The 11,315-nt window shown below is 42.7% G+C and overlaps 2 protein-coding genes across 3 annotated transcripts in view; one reads left to right on the top strand and one right to left on the bottom strand.

Moving 5' to 3' along the window:
• Positions 1-236, bottom strand: part of prdx1 (peroxiredoxin 1) — a 4,355-nt gene extending 4,119 nt beyond the window's left edge. Inside the window, exon 1 of the mRNA XM_008290299.1 lies at positions 163-236. The gene's annotated coding sequence lies outside the window, so the exon portion shown is untranslated. The remainder of the gene's footprint in view (positions 1-162) is intronic.
• Positions 237-6,981: 6,745 nt separating this feature from the next.
• The window catches only part of LOC103363341 (histone-binding protein N1/N2), a 5,713-nt gene continuing 1,379 nt past the window's right edge, over positions 6,982-11,315 (top strand). For both annotated transcript variants that reach the window (XM_008290179.1, XM_008290101.1), the window contains exons 1-10: positions 6,982-7,058; positions 7,164-7,285; positions 8,966-9,046; positions 9,125-9,237; positions 9,318-9,620; positions 9,706-9,794; positions 9,875-9,957; positions 10,046-10,119; positions 10,836-11,024; positions 11,106-11,278. In XM_008290179.1, coding sequence (XP_008288401.1) covers positions 7,185-7,285; positions 8,966-9,046; positions 9,125-9,237; positions 9,318-9,620; positions 9,706-9,794; positions 9,875-9,957; positions 10,046-10,119; positions 10,836-11,024; positions 11,106-11,278 — 1,206 coding nt within the window. In that variant the 5' untranslated portion in view covers positions 6,982-7,058; positions 7,164-7,184. The remainder of the gene's footprint in view (positions 7,059-7,163; positions 7,286-8,965; positions 9,047-9,124; positions 9,238-9,317; positions 9,621-9,705; positions 9,795-9,874; positions 9,958-10,045; positions 10,120-10,835; positions 11,025-11,105; positions 11,279-11,315) is intronic.

The following is an 11,315-nucleotide window of genomic DNA, read 5'->3' as shown; positions in this document are numbered from 1 at the left end:
AAATTTCGTTTTGCGAAAAAAAACAAACACTTGTTGAGCTGGAAATTCGGCTAAAAACTTCACTTTGAAAGAAAATACACTTTTAATAGACTCAGAATATCTACAAGCTCGTTTAAAGAGTAATACAGGTAAATAAAAGCACAAGTACTCAGTCACACCTACCTCAGCTCTTCCTGTCACCACGCTGACTTCGGGGGGATCGGAGTGTAGCCGGTCGTCAGTCTCGTCTGGGGATTTTATAGCACCGCGCACATCTCGCGATAACTTCACCGCCGACGTGAACTCCAGCTCGCTTCAGCTCCTCCGCTCTCAACATCTTACTACCCAGCATGACTTTGCACTTTTCCTCAAGATTTTTTCTGGGAATGCTTATGGTCTTGTGAAACCAGAGTCCGGATGAGGAGAGAGAAGGAAGAACAGACTTCCAGGAAGTATTTGAAGGTTGTTTAACAATCTGTAACCTCAGTATTTATGATGAGATAAACTTTAATTACACACTATAGCAGCTTCATGAAATGAAACACAGAAAAAGGATAAGATAAGAAACATAAAAGTAGAATAAAGATAACAATAAAGATGATGCACATGCACAGAAATGTACCCAAACTAGGATATACAGGTGTGTAGACTTCAAAAGTTAACAGTGCTGCATTATTTTATTGCTCTTAAAAAGTTATGAGGAGAAACAACACTTAATTCATCACCAGTGCAGCCTGATTGGAGGCATATAAGACAAAATTATTTATCTTGAAAAAAAAAAAAACAGGTTTCTCATGGCCGGCAGTTCCCAAATCTAAAGCTCTAACAGTCATGCAGGGGTCACAGAGTCACGAGGTGTCATCACATGACTCAACCTTGTTCAGAAGCAGATCCGCTGTCATCATGAACAGACAATAAATGACATCTAGAGATTACAACTGCGGCCGCTCCTCTTTGTTGCAGCCTTTCTGTGATTTATCAATGATTTGCAAATTCGTTCCTGCTCAGAGCCAGCACAGCCCTGCATTTCTGTTTATAATCACAGAGTTTGTGTGGCGTAACGGCCGTGTCTCTACCAGGCTGTTTAGCCCTCTAGAATATCTAGCCGAGACAAAACGCTGTCTAAAATGGGCTCATGTTCTGCATTTCTGTCTTTTGCCATTGAAGTAACCAGAAAGGGAAACACATTTTCCACGCTAAGAACAGCAACAGCTAGATAATATGTAGAATTTTTTCATCATCTATTTGCCTAAATGACATTATTTCAAAGTAGTGGAGTGTTTGCTCTTCTGTAGAATTAAAAACAGCTATGAAAAGGTAAAGGCCCCACAGCAGGAACAGTCAGTCCACCTTTCATGTCCCAGACTTCTATTTTTGCAATGCTTTGTCCATCTACTTTTATTTTTGACGACAGACTCGATCCTTTACCTTTCTCTTTAAAATAAGTATGTTCTACAGGACGATGCATCCGCTGTAGTTTAAATCCACTGGACCTGATCTGAACTGAATACGTCTGATTGGAGGGCTTCTGTTGCTCTACCTTTCTCTTGAAGTAGATTCTTGTACTTGTCCAAGTTGCAGTTTGTTGGGAGGGGTTCCAATCCTTGTCCTGAAGTTACGGATCCAACTTGCCGACTACCCTCACCTGCCTTGTTCCAACGTGCCAGAGGCTGTTCACCTTGGAGACCTGCTGCAGATATGGGTACGGCCTGGCGCGAGATCTACACCTCCTCTCCTGGATTTTCAGTCTGCTGTCATTTGCCCGTGGTTCAGTTCAAAACTGTGCACCGCCTTCACTGGTCCAAAGCAAAATTAAGCAAGATAAATACTGACCTTGACCCCACATGTGACCAATACCACAAAAACCAGCCACTTTAATACACATGTGTTGGACATGTCCAAAGCGAAACACCATCTGGGAATCCATCTTTAGTGCTCTATCAAAAATATGTAATACTACAGTAGAACCATGTCCATCTGGAGTGACTGAAAGGAATGTACATTTAGATAAGACAAAGGCTAATATGGTGGCTTTCTGTACCCTCCTAGCTGGAAAAATGATCCTACAAAAGTGGACAGAAGGCTGGGTCACATAGGTCACGTACGATATCCAATTAGACAAGATTCGCTGTTCTACAAAGGGATCAATACAAGAATTCTATGATGTCTGGCAACCTTTGTTGACTTATTTGAAGAATGTAAACACTTTCAAATGTGGTTTACTTTAATTTTTACTTCAGTCTCTGTCTATTTGTTTATTTATTGTTTGTTTATTTTGCTTGAGCACCCATGTTGTGATGCACATCTGTGAACCTTTGCTCTCGAACTATCTGGCTTTTGTGTTATTGTGGTGGGATGGGGAAAAAAATGGGAAAAAGAAAAGATTGAAAAATGTATGTCTACATAGTATGTATTATCCAAAATAAAAAGACCTTGAGCAACAGCAACAGCAGCTCCCAAAACACCTTCATCCTTGTATATTTTTTGCTGAAACTAAATCATTCTGGTTTTGTTTTTATACAGAGTAGACTGAATATGTTCACATAACAGCTCTCGACCACCATGTGCTTCTTTCACTTTCCTCCAACGTCCTATTGCGACATTTCGGGCTCATTTAGTGGGCGGCCGAAGGCATTTTTCTGTCTCATTTCCTCCTCACTCCTCACCACTGCTATATTTGCTTTGTGACCAGGCCGAGGAACAACACGCACATTGTCTGAGCTTTCTCAGGCTGGTGGCAGTTTACAGGAAATGTGCATTTTACTTGGGCTTGTTTGTTAAAATACCTCCTGTTTCCTTATAGTTAGCTATTGGGTCTGCAGGCAGTCTGCTGTCATTCAGGAGTGTTGTAAAGGCTCCTCCTGTTTAATGATTGGCTGTATGAGCTGATGTCACGCTCAGAGGTGTTATTATATTTGTTTAAGATACAGGACGTGCGCTGTGAAGAGGCTAATCTAATGTACACCTGAGTAAAACTTTATGTTCTCTCAAAGGAGAACAAACAATGTGAGGGAAGTGGCATTGCAGCTATGAGTTAAGGATGGACCTCTTCAACAAAAGGATCTTTTTATGTAAATCCTCATGCAATTTTAAGATTTTATTGCCTAATTCTGGTGGTTCATCTCCTGACAGACAAACGGACTACTCAGGAAAACAAGCTCAACATGTTTTTCTGATCATATTCGTCCACCTCAGTGTGTGTAACCTGGACCGACAGAGTCTGTTGTCAGCTTCCCTCCATCCTGCCTCCTTTCTCTGCTGTCTTTGCACGCCGTTGCCATGGCGCTGCGACGAGGGCCAGATAAGAGGGGGGCATTCAATAACCTCCCCGTTAGAAGCACCGCGGTGGGCCGGCGATCAAACGGCGTCCTGTGTTCATCTCCCGTCTCACAATATGCCCATAATTAGTGCATCTGCTCCTGCTAATGATTCCAAAGCAACTGGATGTTTGAAGGGCCCTCGTGCAGCTATCGGTCTGGTCGCATTCAGGCCTGCAGGAAAACAAAGCCACAGATGAGATGGTGGGTGGAAAAAAAACGGTTTCAATATAGTCGTACTTTTGATTCAATATTGATAAATCAGTGCCGTTTGCAGGCGTATAATCTGGTTAGAGGCTTCACATAAAGGCTGAACAGTCCCCAATGTGTTGATCAGAACATTCACCATTTGGGAAAAGGCATATTCATCCATCCATCCATCCATTATATACACCTCTTAATCCTCACTAGGGTCGCGGGGGGGCTGGAGTCTATCCCAGCTGACTCAGGGCAAAGGCAGGTTCACCTGGACAGGTAACCAGTCTATCACAGGGCTACGCTTAGAGACAGACAACCAAGCACACTCACATTCACACCTACGGACAATTTAGAATCACCAATTAACCTCAGGACTGTTGGAGGAAGCCGGAGAACCCGGAGAGAACCCACGCTGCACGGGGAGAACATGGAGACTCCACGCAGAAAGATCCCGGGTGTCCTCACCGGGGCGGAAAGTGGCGACCTTCTAGCTGTGAGGCAACGGTGTTAACCACCGAGCCACCTTGCAGGAGAAGGCAGATCTGGAGGCATATTGCAACTTGCATCATCCTGACGAAGAAAAAGAAAAAAACCTGTACGGTTCAAACTGTTTCTACATTGAATGGCATTAAAGAACGACTTTATTTTGTTTTTTTAAATTAAACTTTTATTCATTCATTGAGTTAAAACAAAACAATTAAACATGACACAAACGTTCCTAACTCCTCAATGAAAGGGAGCAGAAAGAAGAATAATCTTATGTGAGGGCCCAGGACAGAGCCCTGGGGTACTCCACACTTCATATTATATGATTCTGACTTTACATCATCAATCTGCACAAACTGCTTTTTATTTTCTAAGTAGCTTGAAACCCACTGATGTGTGACCCCTCTTACTTGCTCAGCTTAGACTTTATAAAGTAAATCAGTTAGCTTGTGTAAACCTGAACACTGAAACGCTTTACTAAATGCAAAAGCTTATGAATAAACACAGTATTTAGGAAACTGAACAAGCCCATTTCCTACAATGCTGTTTTTTTTCTTACAGTGAACTCATCTCAACTACTTTCACTGATAACTTGTTGACTGTTAAATCAATCCTTAACTACATTTATAATAGATAATTTTTTAAAGGGAAAATAAGTACGAATACTCTCATTCCAGCTCCTTAAATTATTTTTTTTTCACTCCTCTATGACGGTAAACTGAATATCTTTGGGCTGTGGACAAAACAAGACATCAGCCTCACATTTGGGGAATATTTCCCCCAATGTTCTGACATTTCACAGACCAAAAAACTCATCGGTTAATTGAGAAAATAATCAACACATGAATTGACAATGAAATAATCATTAGTTGCAGCCCTAATTTCTGCTCATCATATGAAATCTGTTCCTCAGTAAACCCTGGCGTGCAGTGTGGTGTCACTGGGAATTATATCTGTTAAATCCATATCTGGTGTCAGCATGAGGGGCGTTGAGCGGGATTGTCCCGGTGTGAGGCTGATTGGGTGCCAGGTCCAGACTCGTCTCGACGTGGCGGCAACACGTGGAGTCAGCAGGAGGAGCTCAGAGGGGAGCTGGACGATCCTCATCCCTCACAGCAGGAGATGACAGCGGGATGCACTTATGCTGACACACAGAGGAAAACACACTCACACTCATACCACCACCATGGTTTCACCAAGCGTGTTTTAACAGTTAACCCTGCACTGAACAACTTTAATACATATATAGTACAGGATAGGGGCATGACATTGTGAAATAACTCAGTATTAGGTTGTAAATTGTACTAAAGTCTGTTTTTTCCCCCCTTATGTCCACTTTATTCATCATGTTATTAATCATTGTGAAGGAATAATGACTTTCCTTATGTGGAGTTACTCTTTTAGAGAAGATATTGAACCCTGATTGACCTCTTTAGGTAAATGTAGTGCTCGTAGATCTGTAACTTCTACAGATTTTTGACCTCATTGTAGGAGGACAAGCACCTGCACCTCTCAAGGCCAGATTATATCCAGGGGCCGACTTATCTTTGTTTCCCTTTTACCCATAAATCTGGATGTGGTTCCCACTGAAGGAGGATATGAGACTGAAGGTGTGAGAGGGATCTGTTGGTGTCACTTCTCCTGATATCAGTATTTCAACCTCTAAGTCTCCGGTGTGTCCCTCTGCGTCGGGCTTGATTATGACATAACGAACCTCCTACATGACAGGCTGTCTACTCATTCAGACTAAATCAGCAGCTCTGATCTGGTCACCTTAACGAAAGTGTAGCGGCTATTTCAAACGGCACTACACAGCCGCACTGAACCACAGGAGGTTTCTCACACTGAGGACCAAGACGAAATAATCCGTTTATTTATTTCCATCAAAAACAGAACATTACACGTCCACGTTGTCCACAGGTAGAACATCTAGAACACCTGTAGCTCATTCAAACAAAAAAACAACATCACAGGCATCCTCATAAGAGGAGGATCTTACCTTTACCCAAAGAAAGAACTGCTTTATCAACTAATCTTTAATCTGTATTTATATCTTTAGCGTTAGATTTTACCTTTTGCTTTTTACACCGAAATTTCTAGATTTTTAACCAAAATAATATTCAAAGTAGTAGTTGTAGCATTAAACATAGTAAAAGTAGTATTTATAGTAGTAGTAGTGTTTAAAGTAGTACCTGGTGGTAAGATCACACACTTTGTTGTGTGCTTCTGATATTTACAGATGTTTTCAATTTGATTTTGTGGGTTTTTTTTGTCCAAATTAATAAACAACCCTCCACATGACTCTCATGTCAACAATAAAGAAACGTTTGTTTTTGTATATTCTCATAAAAACCACAGAGGTGTGTTTTGTCCTGTCAAAACTAACCAGTAAAATGATTTCAGTGCTATTTAAGGATTAGTATCGTCACCTTCACGCTGTTATCAGTCATGTTGCACCTCCACACCTTCAATCTGCACTCCTTCTGATAATCTGTCTAAATGTAAATACCAATATTCTTGTCAATAATACGACAGTTTTATGGTTCTTATTTAAATTTAACTTTAATTCATCACTCCATGATATGTTTTTGCTTCTGCTTTGCACTATTACAGTTCATTTTATTTGTAGTCACTTTTGTTTTTTAGCTTTTTTTATATTTCTGTCTTGTACATCGCACCTTACTCTATATTTATTGTTGCACCGACCCAACAGAACAAATTCCTCGTATTGTGTGAACTATACCTGGCAATAAATCCGTTTCTGATTCTGAAAAGACCTGAAATGAAAACTGACATGATCTACTTGTCAGGAGGGGTAATAGGGTTCTTATTCAGGGGGCATCTTACCCTGGTTTACCCCTTTATTGATAACATATATTTCTAATTGTATCAGCAGTGGTAGTAGAAGCTGTGGTCGCTCTGGCCCTTTAAAGAATTCTCCCGCGCCGAGCCACAAACCCGGAAGTTGACCGGAAACACTTGAAATATTCGCGCCAAATTGAAACAACAAAGCAGGCAGTCTGAGCAGCGCGAGGCACGAACTGAGGCAGCGTCACCGGGCTCCGAACCTCACACACGGTACGATTCTTCACACGCCTTGGGGGTTCTTTTGGACTTTAACCGACATAAACTCTTTTATTTAAGAAGTTTAAGACTGAGAGAAAACTATCTCTTTCCGTCCAGTTATTTTCCTCTTTAGCGAACATGGACGAGGCCAACAAGCTCATCGGAACCGGCAAGAAGCACCTGGTGATGGGGAAGGTGGTGGAGGCGGTGGCCGCCCTGCAGGACGCCTGCGGCATGCTGTGAGTCCGTGAACGCACCGCCGGCAGCAGCACACGGCTGCAGCTCATTGACTTTAATTATCCATTAATTAATTCAATTAGAGCTTCAGTTAAGCTGCTGGTACAATGAAGCAGGAAGGCCTCATTTACCAGGGGGGGTTTAGTGACTTCACACAGGCGTCCACATGTTTAAATAGTTTATTTCATGAAAATAAAAAGAGCACAAAGGAAAAAAAATAGTGAATTATGATGTTAATAACCAGGAAAATAAGATGTGAAGAGGTTTAAGTGGGGGCCTGTGCACGCTGATTTATAACAGGTGTGCAGATTAATGCACTTTAAAAAAAAAAAATCTAACTTTATTGCACTTTTTATTGAAATCAAACTGCTTTACAAGTGATGCACACACCCCAGGATGTTAGGACAACACCTGCAAAACAACTGAACAAGACAAAAAAGAAAAAGAATACTGAACTACTTTATCTCTATCTTATTATACGTTTGAGAAAAGGGGAACAGAATGAGCAGATATGCAAACTATGCCGTTGAAGACATAGGAAAAGGTGCCAAATATGCTGGTATTTGCAACAAAAAAAAAGTGTAAAAATTGAATTAGAAAAGTACAAAGGAAGCTACAGACTTGCTTCCACACCGAGCGGCGCATCAGAAACAGAGATTCAGTGATCTTCAGTCCACTTGCAGATCTATTGTAAAGGAGTGATATTACTTGGGCTGTTGTTTGTAGCAGATTTTCTGTCCTGCACAGTTTCTCTGCCATGTCCAGTGATTTTTATGGCCTAAATATTTGACCGCAGGTTTCCATAATTACAATTTTCTCTTTGCTCTTGCTGAGCTAGGAGCTTTAAAAGGACTAGAGTGTCAGTTTTACAGCTACCTTCATTTAAGGTATCATCATTAACACACGAGAATCGCGTTGTGGTTGAAATTTTCCTACAAAACTAAATCCTGGTCTCCTCAACCACCTGCTTGTCTCCTCCTGTCATGAGCTGCAATCACCACATTCACGGGTTTTGTTAGCATTCAGCCCCCGTACACGCTTTTATTTTCCTCGTACATCTTGTGATTTGAATGTTAAGGTTTGCAGAATGGCTGAACATCCTTATTCAAACTATACGACTATATATGCATGTGTCATGAGTGCAGTATATGAGTTTGGTTTTCCTAAATAACTGCCATCATTATATTTGCTTCTGTGATTTTGTTTTTCATATATTCATGACATGTCATAAAAATAGATCATGCAATATTACACACAGATTTTAGTAGAATTAAATGATCAATGTTATTAATACTACAACCATGAAATGATAAAACACTAAAGATGCGCCGAATAGACGAGTACACATTAAAAATATCTGCTTCTCTCATCCTCTTCAAGGCCATTTTCAGGGATTTAAAGCAGCAGCATCCAAACTTTTGTTCTGCATTTAGAACTGGCTAAAAGACCTGATAAAGATTATTTAAAAGGTAGCCAGCAAGGCTCTGTAGTCCCAGATAATAAACTAATGAAAGCATTTTAAAATATGAAAACTAAACCTTGAAAAACAAATAGGCATAACTTGTACTTTAGTAGTTTTATGCAAAACATGTAAACTGCTTGCAGCTGCTGTTTTAAAACTGCAATAACTTCCTCTGAAGGGGAACCAACGAGGCATGCTTTTATGAAAATCTTTATTTCAGAGCTAAGAAGTACGGCGACACGGCAGACGAGTGCGGAGAGGCGTTCTTCTGGTGCGGCAAAGCACTGCTGGATCTGGCGCGGTAGGCAGTAGTTTATAAAAACCTACCGTTCAGATCTGTCTGTTGTGGCCTTGTGTTAATTATTGTGAATTGTTGTAGGATGGAGAACTCGGTGCTGGGGAACGCTCTGGAAGGCGTGCCGGAGGAGGACGACGAGGTGGACGAAGGCAAACCCAAAGACTCCAACGTTGAGGGCACGGAAAGCATCGACGGTGAGGAAGCTGTGATGTTCCGCTTGGCTTCGGTTCCTTCTAAAAGGCAGGTTGTTGATGCAGCTCGTCCTTCCATACAGAGAAGACCAGAGACGAGCTGAGGGTTCAGGTGTACGACGCCATGGCGGAGAAGAAGAACGAGGAGGAGAAGCAGCAGAGCGAGGACGCGGAGAAGATGGAGGCAGCTGATGAACAGAAAACCGAGAAAGTAGAGGGAGAGGAGGAGAAGAGCAGCGAGGCGAGTGGAAGCAAACCTGCAGAAAGTGAAGACAAGAAGGAGGAGGAGGAGGAGGAGAAACCAGCCGAGAAGGAGGAACCAGCTGCGGAGGAGGAATCTGCAGATAAAAAGGAAGAATCAGAAGACCAGCCAGAGGAGGCAGAAGGTGACCTTTCCTTCCTCCCTTCTCTCCTTTAACAAATGGTTTTCTGAGTGACTGTTTATCTAAACACGTGGAATTTGCTTGACAGACGATGAGGAGACGGAGGAGACGGAGGAGGGTGAAGACATGGAAATGGAGGGCGACGCTGAAGGTGAAGGAGTCGGCACCGCGGAGAAGGTACGGAACAATCAGCTCAAGTCCTCTTCACAACGACTGTGCTGTGATTTAAGTGTCTGTTTTTAAATCTGTGTTTTCAGGACAGTGATGAGGAGGAGGAGGAGGTGGGGAACCTGCAGCTGGCCTGGGAGATGCTGGAAGTAGCTAAAGTCATCTATAAAAGGTATCGAACCCTGACGGGCCAAGATGTTTGGGGTCTGAAGTTTGTGCACATGGAGCTCTAACTTTTTTCTTTTTCTTTTTCTAATAAGGAAGGAGACGAAGGAGGACCAGCTGATGGCGGCTCAGACTCACCTGAAGCTGGGAGAAGTTTCTGCAGAATCAGGTAGTTGGATGCTCCTTCGTTTCTCGTCTGCCATCTTGGATCTTCTGATTAAATGCACCTCGATGAAGCTTTGGGAGGAGCTTGGAGGGAGGGGAGATGGGTTATACTGGTGATACAGCTGTGCAGTGAGGACGGAAACATTGATCAGCTTCTGCTCTTCTGTCATGTGTCGTCTTCACCTTCTTCTTGCTGGTTGGAACAGAGATGTGAAGGACACAAGTTGGCGTAACGAAGCACCCCGTGTTTTTGTAATATCATCACCCTGTTCTGTCTCCTACAAACCCGTGAAGGCAGCTTGAGATGGAATTGGTTCATTCTAACACAACCAAAGTGATCAGGAGTTTGGTACAAGGAGAAAAAAAAAAACAACTTTAAAAATACACTTGTCAAACCTCCAAAGGCAGATTTTCGTTTTGGCCACTGGGGGGCAGCGTAAATAAGTTAACACAATACCAGTCTCCTTTTAAAGATGCAGCTTTACAGACAACAGCTGTAGGATACACAGCAACATAATCTCTAAATATGTTTCTGGTCATAGGTTATCGCCCCATAATAGGAAATGCGTTAAGTGGACAGAAGGCTTTCTCGAGCTTCCTCACTGCAAACATCTGCCTGTAACAAATCAGAGTGCAGCGACGCTCTCTGACAACATTTTCCACCTAAAACTGTCTGATTTTAAACATACTGGGTGTTAAATTTCTGCCTCTTCTCTTCAGGAAATTACTCCCAAGCACTGGAGGACTTCCAGGAGTGTCTGAAGCTGCAGGTGAATCACTTGGACCCGGACAGCCGCCTGCTCGCCGAGACCCACTACCAGCTGGGCCTGACCTACAGCCTGAACCAGCAGTACAGCGAGGCCATCGAGTCCTTCAACCACTCCGTCTCCGTCATCAGGAGCCGGCTGGGTGAGGGCTGACTCTTCACTTCAGCTGCTTTTTTTTTCATGTTTACATTCGATTTTAATGATTCCACTTTGCGTCTTTCAGAGAAATTGAAGGAGCTTCTCGACAAAGCCGAGGGTCCGGAAGCTTTGCCGGAGGAAAGGAAGGAGATGGAGGAGCTGAAGGCGCTGCTGCCGGAGATCCAGGAGAAGGTGGAGGACGCCAACGAAGGCCTGAAGACGGCGAGCATCGCTGCCGAGGCGGTGAAGGATGTGCTGGTGAGTCGAGGAAGTCACACAAACCAAATGCACTTTG

The sequence above is a fragment of the Stegastes partitus genome, unplaced genomic scaffold, assembly GCF_000690725.1.
Source record: "Stegastes partitus isolate 25-593 unplaced genomic scaffold, Stegastes_partitus-1.0.2 Scaffold0, whole genome shotgun sequence".
NCBI lineage: Eukaryota > Metazoa > Chordata > Actinopteri > Pomacentridae > Stegastes > Stegastes partitus.
The sequence above is the reverse complement of the archived record's forward strand: the minus strand, read 5'-3'. Positions and strand labels throughout refer to the sequence as shown.